This window comes from Podarcis gaigeae, assembly GCF_964106915.1.
Source record: "Podarcis gaigeae genome assembly, chromosome: 15".
NCBI lineage: Eukaryota > Metazoa > Chordata > Lepidosauria > Squamata > Lacertidae > Podarcis > Podarcis gaigeae.
Window position 1 is genome coordinate 42,213,293 of NC_139692.1, and position 23,171 is coordinate 42,236,463.

Consider the following 23,171-nt stretch of genomic DNA (forward strand, 5'->3'; position numbering starts at 1 on the left):
AGAGGAATTATGGAGGAGAACTGAAAGCAGGTGAGTCATCAGAGGCCAAAAATAAGGAGACGGGAGATGCTGGTCTTTAGACTTAATGGCAGACATGTGAATGGGTAGGAGGTTCTGGCCTGGTCCAATTGGACACAGCTTACTCTGCACCAGCAAGAAGGAATGAATGAATGAATCTTTATTTGTGTCAGCCATCGGCCATAGCAGTAAAACAACAATACAAAATACAAAGCACAGAAATAAAAAGGTAATTATATAAAATATATGTTTGGGTTTTGAATCAATAGTCAAATACAGCGGACACTCGGGTTGCGAACGTGATCCATGGGGGATGCATGTTTGCAACCCACAGCATTCACAACCCATAGCGGTGCATCTGTGCACGCGCAGGTTGCGATTCAGCACCTCTGCGCATGCGCAAAGCACGATTTAGCACTTCTGCGGATGCGCAACCCCCGAAACCCGGAAGTAACCCGTTCCAGTACTTCCAGGTTTAGTCGGGTCCATAACCTAAAAAAACCGCAACCTGGAGTGTCTGTAACCCGAGGTATGATTGTAGTGGATCTTGTTCTGATTGCCCCAGCTAAAAACCTTGCGGCCTTTGCTGTCACCTGCTCATCTTGATCTGCCAAGAGAAAGGACACTGGGGCAGTGGTTGGGCGACCCAGAATGGACAGCAAAAGAGGGGTGATAATCTCATTCGTCTCTATAAGGAGTGCAAGACAGAAGGACATGCGCCACCGATTCGGTATTGCCATCTCCACAGGGGCATAAGTGTTTTTTGTGTGGAATCTGTTGGAATCGTCCCTCGAGTCCAGCCGAGGGCAACACATTCAATCTTGCAAGAGTAAAAGCACGTCTATATTTTAGAATTGCTAGGTTATGCAGATCGGGTGCCAGAGAGTCAAAATGGGAAGGTGGAAAATAGTCACGCCATGGGCAAAAGTTCCATATTGCGGCCAAGTTGTTCTGACACTCAGTATCATTTAAAGGTAAAGGGACCCCTGACCATTAAGTCCAGTTGTGGCCGACTCTGGGGTTGCGGCGCTCATCTCGCTTTACTGGCCGAGGGAGCCGATGTACAGCTTCCGGGTCATGTGGCCAGCATGACTGAGCCGCTTCTGGAGAACCAGAGCAGCGCACGGAAACGCCGTTTACCTTCCTGCCGGAGCAGTACCTATTTATCTACTTGCACTTTGACGTGCTTTCGAACTGCTAGGTTGGCAGGAGCAGGGACCGAGCAATGGGAGCTCACTCCGTTGCGGGGATTCGAACCACTGACCTTCTGATCGGCAAGCCCTAGGCTCTGTGGTTTAACCCACAGCGCCACCCGCGTCCCTCTTCGGTATCATTTAGGCACTGACAAATTAGACTGCTTTCTTTACTAAAACCCAAAGCGAGTAGCTGTTGTGGTGATAAACCACAAGAGTGAAGCTTTGGATAGACAATTTTAGACTTGTGACACTCTTGTAGCGCTAGGGGTATTACACCAGGGGGATCTGAGTTTAGGAGAAGCCAATAGTTAAAGTGTCCTGCGCCAGATCCGTAATTCTACAGAGGGAAGATTAGCCTCTGGGCGCAATGATGCGTTTGGGGCACCAGCAAGACTTGAGGGAACAGGGAGCCCGATCTGTGCTGCTCTGCAGTGCCACCGCTGGTCGTGGCGAGAAAGGGGTACTGCGGTTTGTTGACTTGGCATGGTACGAAGCAGGGGAATGGAGATGCAGGACAGGGAAGCAGACAGAGACACATCCTTAGCCTCACCCGCCAGGAAGCTGCCGATCTCAAATGTCCACCACTCGATGCAGATCATCAGCATGCTGGGAAGGGCCAGGCGGATGAAGGAGCCCCACTCCTGCAAGCAGTCCAGCGTCCAGCCTGCAAGAACCAGCAGAAAGAGGCTTCCAGATTCCAGAAGCTTGGATTGGGCGCGCGTCACGTGACCCACCCTGACCTATCACTGCAAAGGGGCTCCCTTAAAAGGCTTTTTTCCCACCGCAGTCACCCGCAAACTGCACAGGACATTGCCAGAGGGGTTTCGCTCTCCCCTCCTTCCAAGCTGCCTTCTCGAAGGCAAAAATTAAAAAATAATCCCCAGGTTTAACGCCTCGCAAAGAGCCCAGGGGTGGGTGTCACAGTTATAGTCCTGGACTAGGGACCTCGGAGGCCACCGTTCAAAACCCGACTCAGCCACCGGGTGATCCTTCGGCTGGCCGCTGTTTCTAAGCCTAGCCTACCTCACAGGGTTGTTGAGAGGAAATAAAACGGGGGGGGGGGGAGAGAGTGGCCTTCTTTGAGCTCCTTGGAGGAATGGTGGTATATAAATATTAATAAAAAGCAATTAATAATAATAATAATAATAATACCTCCCCAGGTCTCCTTGTGTATCTTCTTCCACCACACATACAGGAAGAGGAGGAGGGCCTGCAAATTCTGAGACAGCGTGTTGGCCCACGCAGAGCCCCTGTGAAACAGCGAGGGAAAATTGAAGCAAGTTAGGAGGAAGGAATAATTGAGAGAACGTCAGGTTTGGTTTTTCTTTAGGCTGGTGGTCCTAGTAACACATTGCCATGTAGTTTTATGAGTGGGTGGCGGGGCTGGCAGCAGATTTCTTTGCAATCATGAGAACTAGAAACTTAGCTTCATTTTTTTTTTAAATTAGGGAGGAGATACAATGGTACCTCAGGTTACATACACTTCAGGTTACAGACTCCGCTAACCCAGAAATAGGTTAAGAACATTGCTTCAGGATAAGAACAGAAATCGGGCTCCAGTGGCGCAGCAGCAGCAGGAGGCCCCATTAACTAAAGTGGTGCTTCAGGTTAAGAACAGATTCAGGTTAAGAACGGACCTCTGGAACGTATTAAGTACTTAACCTGATGTACCACTGTAGTAATAATAGTAATGATAGTAATAATAGTAATAATAATAACAACAATAATAATAATGAATTTCATTTATACCATGCCCTCCCCGGCCAAAACCGGGCTTAGAGCGGCTAACATCAAATATATAACATATTACCATAAAAACAAGCAATCAATTAAAATGCAACCTAAAATCAAATCAGATTCAAAGTGAAATCCAATCAGATGGCAACCCGCAAATTAGGAATGGGGCCCTTAAATGCACACAGATATGTGTGCCCGGGCCGTAACGCAGCAGATAAAACACTCCCACTGCCCCCAGTTGCCTAGCATTGAAATAAGCCAGCGTGTCACAGAATCATAGAATTGTACTGTGGGAAGGCACCCCAAAGGCCATCTACTCTAACCCCGTCCACACCAAAATGGCTCACAGACTGGATATAAAGAAGGAGGGTGTCAACAGCCTGTTGCTTCCCCTGTTGTAGAGGCAAGGGTGGGAAATGTTTTGGGGGTCGCAGCCCCGTGATATCCTCTAGGGCACGGGGTCACCATGAGCAAAACTTTCCCCAGCGATCTTACAAGTCTACGCAAGGACAAACCGGATCCCAAGCTGTCCAGGAATTTCTGTGTTAGCAACAAGACCTGAACCCTGAACCCCGAACTTACACCACTCCTAGCCCAAAGGAGTAAAGGAAGACGGTGTTCATGATCACGTTCAGGATATTGGCCACGACGCCCGTGATCACCTGGGGCAGGAGGATAGCCTGGGATCCAGGGGAAATAAAAAGGGGAAATTAAGTACACCGCCTCAGCCAGCCAGCCCCTTCCCACACCCAGTTAAGGCTCCCAGTTTGCATCTCCCCACCTCCCTCAACCTCCAAACCCCAGATGAATTGCCCTCAGGCCTGGATCCCTTTGGGGAAAGGTTGACAAAAGATTTGGAAAGTTTCTTCAGCATCTCTCTCTGCCCCCCCCCAGCAGTCTTTTAACGGTTCAAAATGTGCTTGACTGTGTTAGGCTGCTAAAGAATAAATCAAATGAGAAGCTGGGAAAGGGCTTCTGAGCCGGCTGGCGCCTGGCCTCCCCCTGCCCCACTCCAAAAACACTAATAATAATAATAATAATAATAATAATAATAATAATAATAATTTATTTATACCCCGCCCTCCCCAGCCAAGACCGGGCTCAGGGCAGCTAACACCAGGTATAAAACAATCAATTAAAATACAACTTAAAAACAAGGTTAAAATACAGCGTTAAAATGCAGCCTCGTTTCAGCAGAAACTCAAATCAAAAACTTTTGGGGATGAAAACGTCAAATCTTCACCAAGGCCAACTACCTAGACTATCCAAAATGCCAAAGGAAATATTTGCACAACCCCCTTGGTGCAGCAATGACCCCCCCAACCTCCCCCTAAGCAGGCGAATGGGTCCATACCTGGCTTTGCAAATAACGGGTTTGTAGCTGATAGATGAAAGCTGCCTGGAAAGGGTGGGGGGAAATAAACCACAGAACCGTGTTAGATTACATTTCTTTTGGCGGTGGCTTGACTTGAGCAACTGGGCCCCGAAGAGGCCTTTGCCCTTGCCCCAGATGATTCCCAGCATTCCCAGTTTGGACTGGGATGCCACAGAGCATGTCGGCGGATTAGCAGGTCATGAGATGGTCAGAAGAGCTCAGGGGATCTCTCTCGCCTCCTGTTCTCTAGGAGGCCAAACAAATACCCCAGTGGGAAGCCCGGAAGCAGGATTTGAACTCTCCACCCTCTTGCAATTGCCGGCAGCTGCCTCCAACCGCAGAGGCGGATCATCGCCGTCGTAGCTAGTGCCCATCGACAGCATCGCCCTCCCTGGATTTGCCTGCTTCCAAATAGCCATGACAGGGATGCGGGTGGTGCTGTGGGTTAAACCACAGAGCCCAGGACTTGCCGATCAGAAGGTCAGCGGTTCAAATCCCCACCACGGGGTGAGCTCCCGTTGCTCGGTCCCTGCTCCTGCCCACCTAGCAGTTCGAAAGCGCGTCAAAGTGCAAGTAGATAAATAGGTACCGCTCCGGCGGGAAGGTAAACGGCGTTTCCGTGCGCTGCTCTGGTTCGCCGGAAGCGGCTTAGTCCTGCTGGCCACATGACCCGGAAGCTGTAGGCCGGCTCCCTCGGCCAGTAAAGCGAGATGAGCACCGCAACCCCAGAGTCGGCCATGACTGGACCTAAGGGTCAGGGGTCCCTTTACCTTTAAATAGCCATGACCCGCAAACCTCAAAATCCTGCTGTGCATTTTGACTTGCTTTCGGAAGCTGCCCAGAACTATATGGGAAAACGCCGGGGTGTGAATCTGTTTCTAAATGAAGGACTAACATCCGAGCCCCATCTCTGAGACACAGTTCCCCGAAGCGAACTTAAGGCACTTCTGAGATCGCAATTGCTTTAAACGGCAAGTGTAAACGGGAACAAGGAATCTGGGTGAGGGGTGCAGAGAGCAAAGAAAGGGAGATTTTTTTATTTTTTAAAGAAACAACACTTACTGGGAGTGCTGGAATAAATATCATCACGTAAACCTGAGTCAACCTGAAAGACATCAACAGAAATTTTATTCTTCTTCCCAGGCACAGCGGATAGGAACTTAACGGGTCCATTGGCTGCAACGGAAGCTCGCAGGTCTAGGAGAATCCAAACCAAGGATTCAACCCTGCAGATAGTCATCCAGAGGTAGACTCCCAGATCTGGAGGCTCCAGTTCATGCCATTATTCATCTATCTATCATTCCGTTTATAGTTCACCTTGTCCTCCAAGGAGCTGGTGTGCATGGCTCTTCTCCCCCCCCCCCTTTTAGCCTCACAACAGCCCTGCAGGTTAGGTTTATAGCAGGCTTCTTCAACCTCGGCCCTCCAGATGTTTTTGGCCTACAACTCCCATGATCTCTAGCTAGCAGGACCAGCAGTCAGGGATGATGGGAATTGTAGTCTCAAAACAGCTGGAGGGCCGAGGCTGAGGAAGCCTGGTTTGTAGCCAGTGGTGTAGCGTGGGTTGTCAGCACCCGGGGCAAGGCAAGTAATTTGTGCCCCCTAACCCATGGATTTGCACCCCCTAACCCGTGGATTTGCACCCCCTAACCCTAACCCTCAGATGTTGCGCCCGGTGCGGCCGGCCCCCCCTGCACCCCCCACGCTACGCCACTGTTTATAGCTAAAGCAAACCAATCTTCTAACTTTCAACATGTTGAAATATACATTTTTTAAAAAACCAGAAGCATTTTTACTTGGTATTATAGGTCAGGACATTAAGAGGCAAGTTGTTAAATTGTTTTTATATGCAACAACTGCTGCAAGAGTATTGTTAGCCCAGAAATGGAAACAAGAAGAAATTCCGACGAAAGAAGAATGGCAGATGGAATTAATGGACTACGCAGAATTCGACAAAACGACAGGAAGGTTTTGAAAACTGCGGGACCAGAGATTTACAGAAGATTGGAAGAAGTATATGAATTATTTGAAGAGCAACTGTAATCAACAAATTACGCTAGTACGACTACAAGAAGTTTTGTAAGGAGAAATATACAAAGTGTTACAAAGTAGAAAAAGATAGAGATATTGGCTATGAGTTTGAAATGTAATAGGGAAAATAAGAAATGCAAACTAAGAGATTAGATTGGAAAATTTTCAGACAGGCTTGATGGAAGTCAAAAATTTGAATAAGATGTAAAAGTATGTTTAATTACTGTTGAAAATGATATGTTTAAAAAAACTAATAAAAATTATAATAAAAAAACCAAAAAGAACCCCAAACCAATCTTCAGGGTTTTTTTTGTGACCGGGAGAGCAGAAGTTATGAAAATGTTTGGTTTTTTAAAATCAGGTGTTTCTTCCCACCTGAAGGAAGGTTTGAGGTCCTGAAGATGTCTCTTGACAAAGAGAGAGAGAGGGATAGGGAGTTCTCAAAGCCCAGGGAGCAGAGATTTAAGTCGCGAACTTGAGAACAGAAGGGAGCGATAGTAGGAAGTGCAGAATTGTGTGTGTCCTGCAAACCGAATTACTCAAAAGCACAAACCGGCTACAAACCGGGGATCAGCCCTTTTTAAGTTCCTAGTCCTTAAGGACGCAAAGATCAAACTTGTGCAGAAACGCCAGATTGTAAAAAAAAACCCAAAACATTCTGGGAAAGGTGAGTTTCTCAGATTGATGGGAGGTTGACACTTCGCCCAGCTTCCTTCAAGATTCTCAGAACAGCTAGAAGAGGTTAAATCAAGCTCCTTAACAGTACAGGTGTGAGCATCCTTGCTCAAAAGTAGGTTGCTCTGAGTAGGACTAGCGCTCTAGCAAGTGTTAAGGATTTCAGCCCTTGGGCCTTGCACAGTGGCACAGTTTTGCTTCAGAACCTGTGCTTAATAATAATAATAATAATAATAATAATAATAATAATTTATTACTTATACCCCACCCATCTGGCCGGGTCTCCCCAGCCACTCTGGGCAGCTCCCAACAGAACATTAAAAAACACGAAAAAAACATCAAACGATAAAAACTTCCCTAAACAGGGCTGCCTTCAGATGTCTTCTAAAAGTCAGATAGTTGTTTATTTCCTTGACACCTGGTGGGAGAGCGTTCCACAGGGCGGGCACCACCACCGAGAAGGCCCTCTGCCTGGTTCCCTGTAACCTCACTTCTCGCAGGGAGGGAACCGCCAGAAGGCCGTCAGTGCTGGATCTCAGTGTCCAGACTGAACAATGGGGGTGGAGACGCTCCTTCAGGTATACTGGACCGAGGCGTTTAGGGCTTTTAAAGTCAGCACCAACACTTTGAATTGTGCTGGGAAACGTCCTGGGAGCCAATGTAGGACTTTCAAAACCGGTGTTATGTGGTCTCGGCGGTCGCTCCTAGTCACCAGTCTAGCTGCCGCATTCTGGGTTAGTTGCAGTTTCCGAGTCACCTTCAAAGGGAGCCCCACGTAGAGCGTGTTGCAGTAGTCCAAGCAGGAGATAACTAGAGAAAAGAGCCTCGGCAGAAGAGCTTTCCAGTTTTACTTGCCGCTCACGTAAAGGCTGGAAAACCTTAAGGACTAGGAGCTTGGAACCGATTTGGAAAACAGTGTCAGGAGACGGGAAGAGGGAAGCGGTTTGAGGAAAAGCTGCGAAGGGTGGATCATGTGGGATGTAAACACAGGAGCAGTCAATGACAACATTCCTAGAGTGTACATGTTAGAACATGGGGAGGGATATCTGTCTAGCAAGCAGGTAAACTTCCTGGGGACGGACTTCCACCGCATGTGACCAGAGGTGGGTGTGGCCTCACCTGTGCAGGTAAATGATAAAAGCACAGGGCAGGCAGCCATCTCTCTCTCTCCGCCATCTTCCTTCGATGAGGAAACGTCTAAGGATGCTCTCTTGGCCCCCAGCCAAGAGAGGAGATAAGGACTATCTTGCTACAAGTTAGATTCTAAATGTATTTTACCTTTTTAAGCTGTCTGCCTTCTGGGATCATATTGTGAACAGAACGTGAGTAAACTCTTTTATACTTTTATAAAGACTGTGTCATGTCTTGTATTTTAAGAGGGAACAAAAGGGGAAATTACCAGAGTAATTATTATAGAGGTTCTAGCGAACCTGTGCAGACATTACCGTTGCGAACTAAAAGGGGAATGTTTATAAACTCTGCTGATATTTTGGGAACTTGTTAGCACAAGTTGGATAAGGATATAATTAGTCAATATATCCTCTCCTGCACCCCTGAACATTCCCACAGATCTCAGCTCCCCACCCCACCCTGAGATGTTTGCTGTAAATGTATGTGTGCATTTGCATGCAAGGAGCGAGCACAACCTACCTGGAGACTTCTGGGTCCTGCCTGCAGAGAAGCAAGATCTGCTCTGTATTGATGAAGAAGGCCCAGCAGGGGAAGCAGAAGAGGAGCAGGATAAGGATCCCCCGTTGCAGGATGGTGCCCACGCGCTTCACGTTCTTGCTCCCATACGTCTGATCCAAAAAAAGGATGAAAGCAAAAATTAAATCCGCCGCTGCTCCTTGCACCGCTGCAAAGCTTTGCCCAATTTTGGCTGTTATTCACTCAGGGGAAGGGGAGAAACTTGGGCATCAGGATGAAACCCTCCTGGCGTCCCTGATAAGAGGCGAGGTGGCCTCCTCAAGAACGTATTGCACCCCTCTCCGGGTGGGCCATGTGGCATAGTGGTTAGAGCCCTTGCTTTGCAAGCAGAAGCTGCCAGGTTCAATAATAATACAGTGGTACCTCGGGTTACATACACTTCAGGTTACATACGCTTCAGGTTACAGACTCCGCTAACCCAGAAATATTGCCTCGGGTTAAGAGCTTTGCTTCAGGATGAGAATAGAAATCGTGCAGGGGGAGCGGGAAGCCCCATTAGCTGAAGTGGTGCTTCAGTTAAGAACAGTTTCAGGTTAAGAACGGACCTCCGGAACGAATTAAGTTCTTAACCCGAGGTACCACTGTAATTTTATTATTTGTGTCCCAGCCATTCTGGGCAGCTTCCAACAAAATATAATAACACAGGAAGACATACACCCAACGTTTAAAACTTCCCCGTACGGGAAAATATAATCCTTGGCATCTTGAGGGTTTTTTAAAGGGATCAGCTAGCCAGGTGATGGGGGAAAGAGCCTGGGGAGCTGCTGCCAACCAGAGCAGGGAATACTGGGCTAGGTGGGTAGAAGAAGTCAGATGTGGTACTGAGGAGCTCCCTATGCAGTGTTTGGACCTACCTGAGACATGAGAGTGTCACACACAGATGCCAATCCGGTGCCCACGGAAATGCCAATCACATTGATGACCTGGGAGGCAGGAGTGATTAGAGAAAGGGAGGGTGTCACGGTCAGTGGAAGAACAACTGCTTGGCATGCAAAAAGTCCCAGGTTCAGACCCCAGCGGCATCTCCAGCTACAGCTGGGAACGCCCCCTGCCCGAAACTCTGGTGAGCTGCTGCCAGCCAGTGCAGACAACACTAGATAGGCCATTGCCCCAGCTCAGGATATATGACAGCTTCCTGGGCTCCTAACGAAATCAGCTCCCGTTGTTCAGAACCACGAGGCGCTGCCACTTGACTCTTAAGGGAAAGATCAGAGTCCCAGGTTCGGCATGTCCGCCATTTCTAGGTAGGGCTGAAACCCCGGCAAGCCGCTGCTGCCAGTCAGTGCAGGCAGTGCTGAGGCAGACGCCCCCTTGGCCCGACTCGGCGTCAGCAGCTTCCTGCGTTCCTTGTGAAATCAAAACCATGAGGACTGGGATCTTGGCTCTGCTTTTAGCGAGAGGGGCTGCAGCTCCTTACGTACCGATACAGCGAGGGTGACGGCATCCAGCTCGACTTTGCCCAGGTGGCCGCAGAAGATGGAGCTCACCACGCTGATCAGGAAGCCCAGAAGCTGCGCCACAAACTAAGGAGGAAGGGTAAGGCGTGAGCGCATCCCATCGCTGCGACCCCAAGCACACAATTAAACTGTGGAACTCACTCCTGCAGGAGGCGGTGGCGGCAGTGGTGTAGCATGGGGCGGCTGCCCAGGGCACAAAATTCTTCTTGTTTTTTGACATAATTTTTATTAAATTTTCTGTTTTACAATTTTAAATATTCATTTAAACAACCTTAAAATATCAGTCGCTTCCCTTCTTCCCGTTCGTTTCGCATAACATAAACCCCTGCGTATTTTATATTCTCAGAGGCGCAGACTGGCAGAATCCGAGACTTGGGAGAAGAAACAATCGAGGAGGACTGGAAAAAATTTAAGGACTACTTGGAAAAACATTATAAGTTGTATGAATGTTAAAAAACGCACCTCTTAGGAAATTCTAGCTTCAGTAATGTTAAACTAAAGAAATGGAAATTAAGGTACAAGAAGTCAGAGATAGAATAATGAAACAACTTTATTGTGTTAAAATGAAAACGTACATGATTTGGGTTACAATATATTTGAAATTGGGTAACATGATAAAATGAAAGATACAACAAGTATTGAAACAAGTTAACAAATTGCTGACGTTATGTATTACAGAGAATGCAGGGTTGGGAGGACGCGGGGAAGTCCAGTAGATTTGGAAAAAAGAACAAGAAAATTTGTAACTTTCTTTCTCTATTTTTATAATATGCTCTTTATTCTTTTTTCTGTATTTCATAAAACCAATAAAAAATATTATAAAAATATATATATATATTCTCAGAGGCGCAAAATTTCAGAAGGCAAAGAAGAAGTGGTAATAATGAATAAAAACACAGCTCAACCTCCCCCCTTGTTGCATAAATCTGTGCCATGGGACCCCTAGGGTCATCCAGGCCAACCCGCTACAACGTGCTAACCACCTGTAATTTTAATAATAATAATAATAATAATAATAATAATTTTTATTTATACCCTGCCCACCCCAGCCAAGACCATGCTTAGGGCGCCTAACACCCGATATAAAACAAATTGATTGAAATACAACTTAAAAACAAGATTAAAATACAACATTAAAACACAAAATTAAAACATTAAAATACAGCCTCAATACTCCAAGCCTCAATACTCCAATACTCTCGCTCAGAAAATCTCCCAATTTTCACGTGAGTAGGTTAAGGAGTTGATTTGGGCGGTGGCTGGTTGCCAGGGTGCCCTCTGCAGGCTTTGGAAAAATTCCCACATGGGTAGATCACTGAGCTTTTGCCTCTTCGTCCCAGCCTATTAGCAGACTGTGCCAATGCTATGCCTTGCCCCGGGCACTGGCAACCCACGCTGCGTCACTGAGTGGCAGCCACTAACTTAGACGTCTGTAAAAGAGGCTTAGCCAAGTTTGCGGAGGATAAGTCTCTCTTTTGCCACTAGCCACGGTGGTTCTCTGCTTCTGTGGTTGGAGGCAGCAGTGCTTTAAAATATGTACAAGCCACAGGTTCTTGCAGGGGAGCCACCACGTAGCGCATTGGAAGATGGCCGACAATAACACCTCTCCAACCCACACGAGGTAATTAAGAGGCTGCTATGGGAAGTATGCAGCCTTCCCGACCCCCCAAGGAGATGGGGGGGACTACCTTGCCAGCGGTGTCCATAATGCACCCCCGGAATCGAAAGAAGGGGGTGCCCGGTCACTTGGCACAAGCCCTCGGTGAAGTCGGCTCTTCCTGACGCTTTCTCCAGTCGCGCTCTGGTTCGCTTCAGCTCGAAAATATAATTGGAGATATATAATTGGAAAGAAGCTGAAGCACATACATCAAGCAAAGTTCGGGAGATAAGGCTGCTGATTAATGCATCTCTGTGACCGGAGCGACGGGCGGGACAAATAAATCAAGTGATGAACCACCATTAAGAGACTGGTATGTTTGGAATGAAATGGAAGGGGGGTGGAGGAAAAAACTTTTCTTTTCTTTGCCTTATGTGAGTATTAATAACCCTCCACCCCAGAAAGATGAATTGTTGCATATTATTAATCACAAGCAGGAACTCAAGAACTGTGTGTAGTGAATTATGGATCAAAGAGAGGATTGGTAAATATCGGAGAACGGAGGAAAATTTTATGACGCAGTTTTAAATGGCGTCTTGCTAAGACAGGCTTGTCTAAGAAAGACGGGGGGGGGGGGGAGGACCAGGATCATCGGAATGTGAATGATGAATGGAATGTGATCGAAGCCTGGCAGAGCCCTCGGATATACTTGGCAAGCCTGGGAAAATTAATGGACAGACCGAGGATAAATTCTTTACAGAGGTGTGGAATAGTGTCTGTCCCTATGTGATATGATTCTTGGAGAGTGTAAAACCTACACAGAGGATGTTTGTTTCCAACCCGCTTGTGAAGATTATCAGAGATCGCAAAGAAAGGAATATACGATAACAACAAGAAGATGAAGAAAGTAATAAAGAGACTATCTGGACAGAACTGGATAGAACTGTCTAATTAAAGCAGCAATATAAGTGATGTTTGGACCCCCATTCGGAGCTTGGAGTATGGGCACCCCCAACAAAATTTAAAAATCTGGCTATATAATTTGGAACTAATGTGATTTGGAAATGATGTGATTTGTTTGGCCTGTTAATGAAAATTATATTTAAGCCACAGGCTCTTGCACCCATGTCCTGCTCAAGGGCTTCCTATTGGGGGCATCTGCTGGACTATGAGAACAGGCCGCCTCTGAGACTAAGGAACTTTCTACCATATGTGGTGAATATGTAGGAAAATACAGGTATTCTGGGAGAGTATCCATGCAGAACTGCAAAAAATGCTAAAGATCTCTCTCAATAAAAAACCAGAGGCCTACCTCCTGGGAATAACAGATTTGGATATTCCACAAAAGAGGAAGGGTATCTTTTTATATGCGACGGCGGCAGCAAGAGTTTTGATCGCAGCAAAATGGAAGAGTAATGAAATCCCCTCTATACAAGATTGGATCCAAAAGCTGACAGAATATGCCGAATTAGATGGTCTATCAGAAAAAATAAAGAATAAATCAAAACAGGAATTTGTTTGAAAATGGGAGGTTTTCAAAGAATATCTGAAAAATAAATGTAGTAGTTTAAATTCTGTTGCAGCATTCGAGGAACTTCAGTAATAGTTGCAAGGTAGATATAAGAAATTAGATTTATTTAAGTTTAATTATGATAAAAGTGTGTATTGGCAATAAGTAATATGAATTTGAAATATGGAATAGACGGGAGGTTGGGTCTTTAGTGTTAAGACCAGTATATGTTTTATTGTTTGCTAAGAAAGTTATGTGTCTATGGTTATTCTTGTGTGTAATTTGGTATTTGTGTTTTTTCCCCTTTTTTCTTGTTGTGTCAATAAAAATCTTTTTTTTAAAAAAGGGAGAGAACAGGCCGCTTCCCCGCCTCCCGAACGCAAGGTCTCGGCGTGCGGAACAACCCTGGGTGTTTTGTCACGCAGAAGCTAGCTTTCTACCTGCAGGGAGCCTGCAATGTTCCTCCAAAAAATGGTTCAAAAAATTTCCACTCCCCCCTCGCGGCTCGCAGAACCTCTCCCGTGTGTCTTGGCCCTGTGGAGTTTGAACTGGCTTTGGGTTCCAGGAACCAGGGCCCGATCCAAAATGGTGTTTTCTTGTACTTAGGGAACAGGACCAAGAGAAGCTGAACAGGTCCCAACAAGCACAGCTTATGCGAAGCTCAGCGCTACCCCAGGGCAGCAATCTTTCACCCTGACAAGGATCTGGGAGGGGAAAGAGAAAATAAGCGTTTTGTTTCCTGACCGCACGATGGCGGGGAGAGGTTTATGACAGCAGTCCTCTAATCCTGGACATGCCCTGACACAAATATGTGGATTTTTTTTGGGAGGGTGGGGGGAAGGAGAGAAGAGGCAATGTGCTGTTAGCTGAATGGCCCAATCCGGAACACGTCAATAGAGAAACCCAGCAGAGGACACAAATAACAATATTAAAAAGTCAGATCCTTGGCTCCTTTAGCCTAAAGATCAATGTTCCTGCTATTTCCAGAGTTCAGGCGCTGTGTGGAGTTGCAGAATACTCCCCAAAATTTTAAGGTGACCCAAAAACATCTCAGTGAAGACTGAGTGTGCTTGGCGATCCTGGAATGCTGATAGACAGTTGGGAGAAGGGGAAAAGGGAGTGGAGCTCAGTGGTAAGAGCATCTGTTTGAACTGAGTCCTGGGTTCGATTTTCGGCATCACCAAGTAAGACTAGGGGAAAGACACTGTGCCTAAAACCCTGGAGAGCTGCTGCTGGTCAGTGTGGACAGTACTGTGCTGGATGGACCAAAAGGTCAACTCATCACAAGGCAGCTTTCTAAATTCTCATGGGGGGAGGGGCTAGAATCTGGAAGAGCAGCACGTCACGCTGCAACATTTTATTGCAGCGCACATTTGTCCTGTTCCTCCCCCACACAGCTAGAACCTGGGACTTTTTATGCAAAGCATGTGCTCAAGGAACGAGTCAGACTGTCAGACACACACAAACCCTCAACCCCAGGGCATGAAAGTTTCAAAAGGTGCCATTATCTGGCAGCAAAGAACTTCCGAGCCAAAGTCAGATGCTTGCAAGATGGACAATGAACAAAAGGTTGTTTGGGATTGAAGGAACTGATTCCTCTCCCCGTTCCAGAGGGACAGGACAGCTGACCCAAACATAAGATCACACACATAAACACACACAAGCACTTTCAGGTTCAGCATGCACAAGTCCCCAGGTTCTTTCATTCTTTCTTTTTAAGAAAAATGTTGTGATCTGCCAAGCAAATTCAAAATTGTAAGTTTGTGTTTGTTGTACAGTGGTACCTCGGGTTACATACGCTTCAGGTTACATAGGCTTCATAGACTCCCCTAACCCAGAAATATTACCTTGGGTTAAGAACTTTGCTCCAGGATGAGAACAGAAATCGCGCAGCGGCAGCAGGAGGCCCCATTAGCTAAAGTGGGGATTCAGGTTAAGAACAAAAAAAATTCCTTCCAGTAGCACCTTAAAGACCAACTAAGTCAGTTCTTGGTATGAGCTTTCGTGTGCATGCACACTTCTTCAGAAGTGTGTATCTGAAGAAGTGTGCATGCACACGAAAGCTCATACCAAGAACTGACTTAGTTGGTCTTTAAGGTGCTACTGGAAGGAATTTTTTTTGTTTTGACTATGGCAGACCAACACGGCTACCTATCTGTAACTGGAGGTTAAGAACGGACCTCCGGAACGAATTAAGTACGTAACCAGAGGTACCACTGTATCTTTTTAGCCGAGTTAATTTCAAGGGGATATATTTGCCGTGCTGTGCCACACACAAACAAACAAATCTGAATCTACGGCCCAGAGCATTTTGCAAGGCTCCTTTGCAAGATAACCAAAATAAGCAGGCCTCCCAGGAACTGAGCAAGCTCCAGCCCCAGGGTCCTTTGCAAGCAGTGGGGGAGGCAGGGGCCACGGATCGAAGCCCACACGCCTTCCAGGATCTGAACAGAAAGGCCAACAAGCAGCTCCCTGCAAAACCTCAGGTCCCTGGCATGCAAGCCGATGAAAAGCTGGTGGACAACTCAGTTCTAGGTCCTCCTTGTAAAAGTTGCAAGAGCTCTGCTGCTTTGCCAGCGGAGCCAAGGGGAGCGGAAATCAAGTATCAGAACAGCCAACGCCAATATTAGATTAAGAGGCAACTGAGCAGAATAATAAAATATGGGAGTTTCAGTGTTTTTATTTTAGAAGAAAAAAGAAAGTGAGACATCGTTGTGTGGCCCAGCAAATGTATTTTAAAAAATGTTTTAAATGATTGTTGTGAGATTTTTATCGATAACGTTAGCATTTTAGCTCTTTTGTAAACCGTTTTGAGGTGGGGTTGTTCTTTTCCAATCAAGCAGCGTATAAAATTCGGGAAGTAGTTCATTGGGAAGAGGGACTTATTGTTAAACCAATCTGGAAATGGAAGCTTTGTGAGGGAAACTGGGCTAATTCCTAATAATCCCCAGCCCCCTTAACAAACTACAGTTCCCAGGGTCCTTTGGGGGAAGCCGTGACTGGGGAAAGCCCTGGTCCTGTATACCTGAAGGAGCGTCTCCACCCCCATCATTCAGTCTGGACACTGAGATCCAGCGCTGAGGGCCTTCTGGCGGTTCCCTCATTGCGAGAAGTGAGGTTACAGGGAACCAGAGAGAGGGCCTTCTCAGTGGTGGTGCCCGCCCTGTGGAACGCCCTCCCATCAGATGTCAAGGAAATAAGCAGCTGTCTTATTTCTAAAAGACATCTGAAGGCAGCCCTGTTTAGGGAAGTTTTTAATATTTAATGCTGTATTGTTTTTAACATTCGATTGGGAGCCGCCCAGAGTGGCTGGGGAAACTCAGCCACATGGGTGGGGTATAAATAATTGTTGTTGTTGTTTAGTCGTTTAGTCGTGTCTGCCTCTTTGTGACCCCCTGGACCAGAGCATACCAGGCCCTCCTGTCTTCCACTGCCTCCTGCAGTTTGGTCAAACTCATGCTGGTAGCTTCAAGAACACTGTCCAACCATCTCGTCCTCTGTCGTCCCCTTCTCCTTGTGCCCTCCATCTTCCCCAACATCAGGGTCTTTTCCATGGAGCCTTCTCTTCTCATGAGGTGGCCAAAGTCTTGGAGCCTCAGCTTCAGGATCTGTCCTTCCGGTGAGCACTCACGGCTGATTTCCTGAAGAATGGAAAGGTTTGATCTTCTTGCAGTCCATGGGACTCTCAAGAGTCTCCTCCAGCACCAGAATTCAAAAACATCAATTCTTCAGTGATCAGCCTTCTTCATGGTCCAGCTTTCAGTTCCATAAATCACTACTGGGAAAACCATAGCTTTAACTATACAGACCTTTGTTGGCAAGGTGATGTCTCTGCTTTTTAAGATGCTGTTATTATTATTATTATTAAAAGCTTAACATGAGCCCAGTGTGTGATGCAGCAGCGAAAAAAGCTAATGCTATTCTTGCCTGCATCAACAGAAGAAGTCTAGTGTGCGGATCAAGAGAAGGAATAGTCTGACTCTATTCTGCTTTGGTTAGACCACACCTGGAATACTGTGTCCAGTTCTGGGCACCACAATTTAAGAAGGATGTTGACAAGCCGGAAGGTGTGCAGAGGAGGGCAACCAAGATGATCAAGGGTCAGGAAACCAAGCCTGATGAGGAGTGGTTGAAGGAGCTGAGTATGTTTAGCCTGGAAAAGAGGAGACTAAGAAGAGATATGATAGCCATCTTCAAATATCTTAAGGGCTATCACATGGAAGATGGAGCGAGCTTGTTTTCTCCCGCTCTGGGGGGTAGGACCTGAACCAATGGCTTCAAGTTACAAGAAAGGAGATTCCGACTAAACATCAGGAAGAACTTTCTGACAGTAAGAGCAGTTCAACAGTTGAGATTTGTGCGGGTTGAACTAGATGACCCTGGGTCCCTTCCAAATCTATGATTCTATGAAAGCGGTATGACACAGCTTTAAATGCCCTGTGAAGACGGGGGCCTTACTTTTGTACTACAGGCTGCACATTTCAGCCGTGCAGAAGCCAGAGAGTTTTCACACACATCTCGCCATCCCAGCAAACAAAAGGGTTTTTTATTTTTTTACAGTTCAAGGACACATTCCAAACAGTTAAAGAACTCAAAAAAGGCAGAAAGTGTGGGGCGTGACCCGAGGAGAACATCAAGGGCCAGAAAGAGAGAGCCAGAGGGCCGCATCCGGACCTCCAGGCCTGATATCCCCCCCACCCCTAATCTAGTCTAACCCTCCCCCCTCAATCCGGTGCAGGATCTATAATGCAGGATAAAACAATGTTTTCAGCTTTGCCTCGTGGTTTTATCTGGGTGGGTCTTGTCTATATTGTATTGTTCTGGTGCGAGAGATCTTGGCAAAGGAGCCTGCCCTAAAAGGCAGATTAGAAATTCTCTTTTTTAAGAAAACAAAAGCACTTTCGGTTCCATCATGTGCCAATTTCCATGCAAAAATAAAGATTTTAAAAAACAGCCATTCGCGTAAGGTTTCGTGGAAGAGGTCACAAGGCTGAGCCGGAAAATGAAATGTGTACTTTAGTTTTTAGCGGGTCGTAAAAAAGGCTCAGGGTGGGGTCTCTGGGCCCCAATAAGCTCAGACTTTGGACCCCCCACCTCCTTCCCTTATCAAGGGGTGAGTCCACCTTTGGGCAAGGTCAAGATAGGGTGGGTCTCTTGAGACCACAGCTGTGGGGAACACTACCTGCTTTGCATGCAGAAGGTTCAACCTCCATTTCTGGTAGGGAATGTCCCCTAGCCTGAAACTCTGGAGAGCTGCTGCCAGTCAGTGCAAACAACACTGGGTTAAATGGACTGATGAACTGACTCAGCTTAAGGCAGTTCAACTGAAACCAGCCCTTCGTTCAGAACCATGAGGACTGAAACCTTGTTCTGTTTTCAGAGGATGCAGTGCAGTTCTGTCTCTCAATTTCCTCCTTCCCCTCCTCTTCTTTCCTCTTCCCTTCCTCCTGCCTTTCCTCTATTCACCTCTCATTTCATTCTTTTCTTTTTCTCTGCCTTTCTCCCTCCCATTTTCTCATCCTTCATCCTTCTTTTGTTGAGGGGGGGGGTGATTTCACAGACAGGATTTGGGTATCCTGTCCCTTCACTTTCACCCCACGCCTCCCAGTACATCTCCTGCGGGTTGCATCCAATGCTGGCTCTGCTCACTCAGAGTAGACCCATTGAAATGAAGGGGCACGGCTGACGGGGTTAAGCTTGGTCAGAGACAACCCCATTATTTTGTTCCGTCTTTCAAATAAAAATTATACACTGCTTGATTGTGAGAGGGAGAAACTCAGAGCAGTTTGCGAAAACAACGGAACAGTGAGATTTATCAGTCAAAACACTTAGAAACAATTATTTTAAAAAATGCAATTGGCGGTAAACGAAACACTAGATTAAAAGCCATTTCAGCTTTCCATATTTTTATTCCTCCCCTTTCTCTCTCCTTCCCTCCCATTTTATTCTCCCCAGATCTCTCTCTGACCCATAGCTGTCAACTTTTCTTGCGAGGAATCCTATTCGGAATAAGGGAAATTCCCTTTAAAAAGGGGAAAACGTTGACAGCTATGCTCTGATCTCTCATTTCTCAGTCTCATTGATCCTGCTGCTTCCGCCCGCACAACAACCCTGCGAGGGTGCTCTAACCACTGCACCACCGCTGCCCCCCCCCCCGCGGGAGAGAGATCGCGGTTCTCCTTCGGGTCCCCCCCTGCCCTCCTTCCTCACCACGGGGCCGCCGATCTGGACCAGCTCGCGGGCCTCTCGCCAGGCGCCGACGGGGACGAGGCGGCGGAGGCTCCGGCCGCAGCAGGAGGGCGAGGGCGGCGGTGGCGGCGGAGGAGGCAGCGGCCGGATCTCCTGGGGCTCGTCGCCCTCGGCGCCTCGCTTCTCCTCCAGCCTCCGCATCGTCCTCCTCCCCGGCGGGGCGAGGGAGCAGCAGCAGCGGCAGCAGCAGCAGCAGCTCCGAGCTGCAGCGCCAACGGCCGCGCCGTCCAGCCCAGCCGAAGCATCGCTCCCCGGCGGCGGCCACGTGCAGCGCAGGCGGGCCAGGGGGGCGGGCGCGCGGAGGGGAATCCCCTTCCCCATTGGGCGGAGCCGGCGGTGACGCACGCGCGCGCCGCGGGAAGGAGGGAGGGGGGAACACCCCGGACCCCCAAATCGGATGGGCGGGCGGGGTCATTTTTATGATTGATTTCATATTTGTTGTTGTTGTTAATTAATTAATTACTTGCCCAGCCCTTCACCCAGGGCAGGTCACAACCATTAAAACAAAATATTAAATAACTATTAGCAAATAGAAAATGTTGATTAAAGTTGATTTTCTATATTATTAGTATTAATTACTTGCCCTTCACCCTAAGGTCCCAGGCAGGTCACAACCATTAAAACAAAATATTAAATAGCGATTAGTAAATAGAAAATTCTGATTAAAATTGATTTATTATATTATTCGTATTAATTAACTGCCCTTCACCCTAAGGCCCCAGGGCACACCACAACAATTAAAATATGATATTCAAAAATGATTATCAAAGGCATGAATTAAGTTTATTATAATTGGTTTTATTTTTATTATTATTATTATCAATAGTAATTTACTGCTATTCACCATAAAGTCCCTGGGCAGGTCACAACAATCCAAATGCAATATTAAATAATCATTATTAAATGTAAAAACAAAATAAAAAAAATTCCTTCCAATAGCACCTTCGAGACCAACTAAGTTTGTTACTGGTATGAGCTTTCCACTATGGCAGACCAACTAGAATTATTAAATGCATGAATAGAAATTATTATTAAATTAAATTTATTATTCATATTCATATTCCCTGTCCTTTCCTCCAAGGTGTTTGAGGCAGCATGAGTTACCCCACCACGATTTTTTTAAATCTTCACAACAACCCTGTGAGGGAGGTTAAGCTCAGAGAAATAATAATAATAATAATAATAATAATAATAATAATAATAATAATAATTTATTATTTGTACCCCGCCCATCTGGCTGGGTTTCCCCAGCCACTCTGGGCGGCTTCCAACAAAGGTGAAAAATACACAAAAATGTCACATATTAAAAACTTCCCTGAACAGGGCTGCCTTCAGATGTCTTCTGAATGTCGGGTAGTTGTTTATCGCTTTGACATCTGATGGGAGGGCGTTCCACAGGGCGGGCGCCACTACCGAGAAGGCCCTCTGCCTGGTTCCCTGTAGCTTTGCTTCTCGCAATGAGGGAACCGCCAGAAGGCCCTCGGAACTGGACCTCAGTGTCCGGGCAGAACGATGGGGGAGGAGACGCTCCTTCAGATATACTGGACCGAGGCCATTTAGGGCTTTAAAGGTCAGCACCAACACTTTGAATTGTGCTCGGAAACGTACTGGGAGCCAATGTAGGTCTTTCAAGACCGGTGTTATATGGTCTCGGTGGCCGCTCCCAGTCACTAGTCTAGCTGCCGCGTTCTGGATTAGTTGTAGTTTCCGGGTCACCTTCAAAGGTAGCCCCACGTAGAGCGCATTGCAGTAGTCCAAGCGGGAGATAACCAGAGCATGCACCACTCGCCAGAGACAGTCTGCAGGCAGATAGGGTCTCAGCCTGCGTACCAGATGGAGCTGGTAAACAGTGTTTAAACTGGCCCAGGGTCACTTAGTGAGAGCGCATTGGGAGTGGGGGGTTTCAATCTGTCTAAGGTCAATACTTTCACCCTTATGTCATATTGACTTCCATCTTTATATTTTTCTTATTACTGCTCTGAGCACGGCCCATACCCAGCAGCTTACATACTCTCAACATGCAAAGGAATGCAATACCGCGAAAGCTGAACAGGTTTATAAGGCGGTGCTACAAAAGTGATTCCGGTTTTGATTTCAGAAGTAAGTCCTACTGGGTTTACTCCAAAGGACATTCCACTCAGTTGCATGAGGCTGACTCCCTCGTAACCACCATCAGAGTCGCAGAGTTAGTCTGGAGTCAACCCTCTCTAGTCTATTTCATTGGATCACATCACATCACTGAATAATTTCTAGGTAAGAATCAGGCAAACTTCCTATGGAAAGATTACTAAAAGGCTGGGAATCAGATATTGGGAATAAAATCCAGATTCAATAAATTGTGGGATGCTTGTCTTTTAAAATCTGTACCCAGTTACTGCTGCTCGTATTTTGTTAGCTAAAAAGTGGAAAACCCAAGAATTACCAACGATAGAAGAATGGCAGGTGAGGATGATGGATTTTCCGGAGCTAGCCAACCTAACTGGAAGAGTCCGCGACCAGAAGGAGGAGTATCAGGAAGAGTGGATTAAATTTAATGATTATTTAGTTAAATATGTTAAGTTAAATTAACTGAAAACAGCTTGCAGATACTTAATTGGCTTAGGATTTTATTTATGTTAAGTGATGAATTAATATGTTTAATTTCATAAAGTGAAGATTTAAGGATGTTTATGTTTAAGTTAAATTTTATAAAAATTATGATTTGGGAAGCCGTTAAAAGGATATGCAATGAAATTCAACCAAGGGGAAGCGGGAAGTCATTTAACAAAGTTAATAAGTGTACATTTCAATAAGGCTATGATTTATGTTTGTTTGTCTTATGTGTTTGTTTATAATATTGTGAAAACCAATATTTTAAAAATAAAAATAAAAAATAAAATCTGTACCCAGTTCAATCCCTGATTGCTCAACCCAGTTCAATTTCTTCTGAAGTCATTTTGAGCTCTGTCGATTTCAACAGGCTTGACTCTATCTACTCACTCGAAAGCAGCACTTAATATGCTGTATTGCACCCTAAAATATTGGCAGTATCTCTCTCTCTCTCTCTCTCTCTCTCTCTCTCTCTCTCTCTCTCTTAAAGCAGACAAACAGTAATAGTTGCCTCTCTCACGCAAGACAACGGAAGACAGATGCAATATGTCTGCGAAAACCTGCCCTCAAAAGGTCAGGGTTGTACGACTGGGGGATTTTTCTTTTCTCAATTTGCTGGTTGCAAATCTCTTGCAAATATTTGCCCTCATTATTCTTCAGCCAATTAAAATAAAGCAGATTCTTCCTCCTCTTACCCCTGCTGAGACAGCTCCTCGCTCTTTGCTTTGCTGCTAACTTCAGTCCACAAACAGAGATAGGTTTTTGGAATCTTTAGAGCCAAAATATCGATTTCCAGACATTATTTCCTCAATTCTTGTTTAAGATTAACTGAGCATTTGCTTATTTATTTAGAGGATTTGTGGCCTGCTCTTTCGGCCAAGAAGGCTCCCAGAGTGCCTTGAAATCAGTGAAAGCAAAGATCCCACAGGCCTATAATCCTCAACAACAACAAAAAATGGCACACAAGGAAAAGGGGCAGGGAGGGCAGAGGAAAAAAAGCAAACCCAGGCATCAGTTCTTAAATCGTAGT

The 23,171-nt window shown here is 46.3% G+C and overlaps 1 protein-coding gene across 1 annotated transcript in view; it reads right to left on the bottom strand.

Moving 5' to 3' along the window:
- LOC310832868 (multidrug and toxin extrusion protein 2-like) overlaps positions 1 to 19,889 on the bottom strand; it is a 34,523-nt gene extending 14,634 nt beyond the window's left edge. Inside the window, exons 1-9 of the mRNA XM_083715142.1 lie at positions 19,514 to 19,889; positions 10,161 to 10,262; positions 9,594 to 9,662; positions 8,683 to 8,831; positions 5,389 to 5,431; positions 4,306 to 4,350; positions 3,534 to 3,631; positions 2,367 to 2,464; positions 1,765 to 1,878 (exon numbers count right to left, since the gene is read on the bottom strand). Of these exons, the coding sequence (XP_083571268.1) occupies positions 1,765 to 1,878; positions 2,367 to 2,464; positions 3,534 to 3,631; positions 4,306 to 4,350; positions 5,389 to 5,431; positions 8,683 to 8,831; positions 9,594 to 9,662; positions 10,161 to 10,262; positions 19,514 to 19,873 (1,078 nt within the window). The 5' untranslated portion in view covers positions 19,874 to 19,889. The remainder of the gene's footprint in view (positions 1 to 1,764; positions 1,879 to 2,366; positions 2,465 to 3,533; positions 3,632 to 4,305; positions 4,351 to 5,388; positions 5,432 to 8,682; positions 8,832 to 9,593; positions 9,663 to 10,160; positions 10,263 to 19,513) is intronic.
- Between the last annotated feature and the right edge of the window lie 3,282 nt (positions 19,890 to 23,171).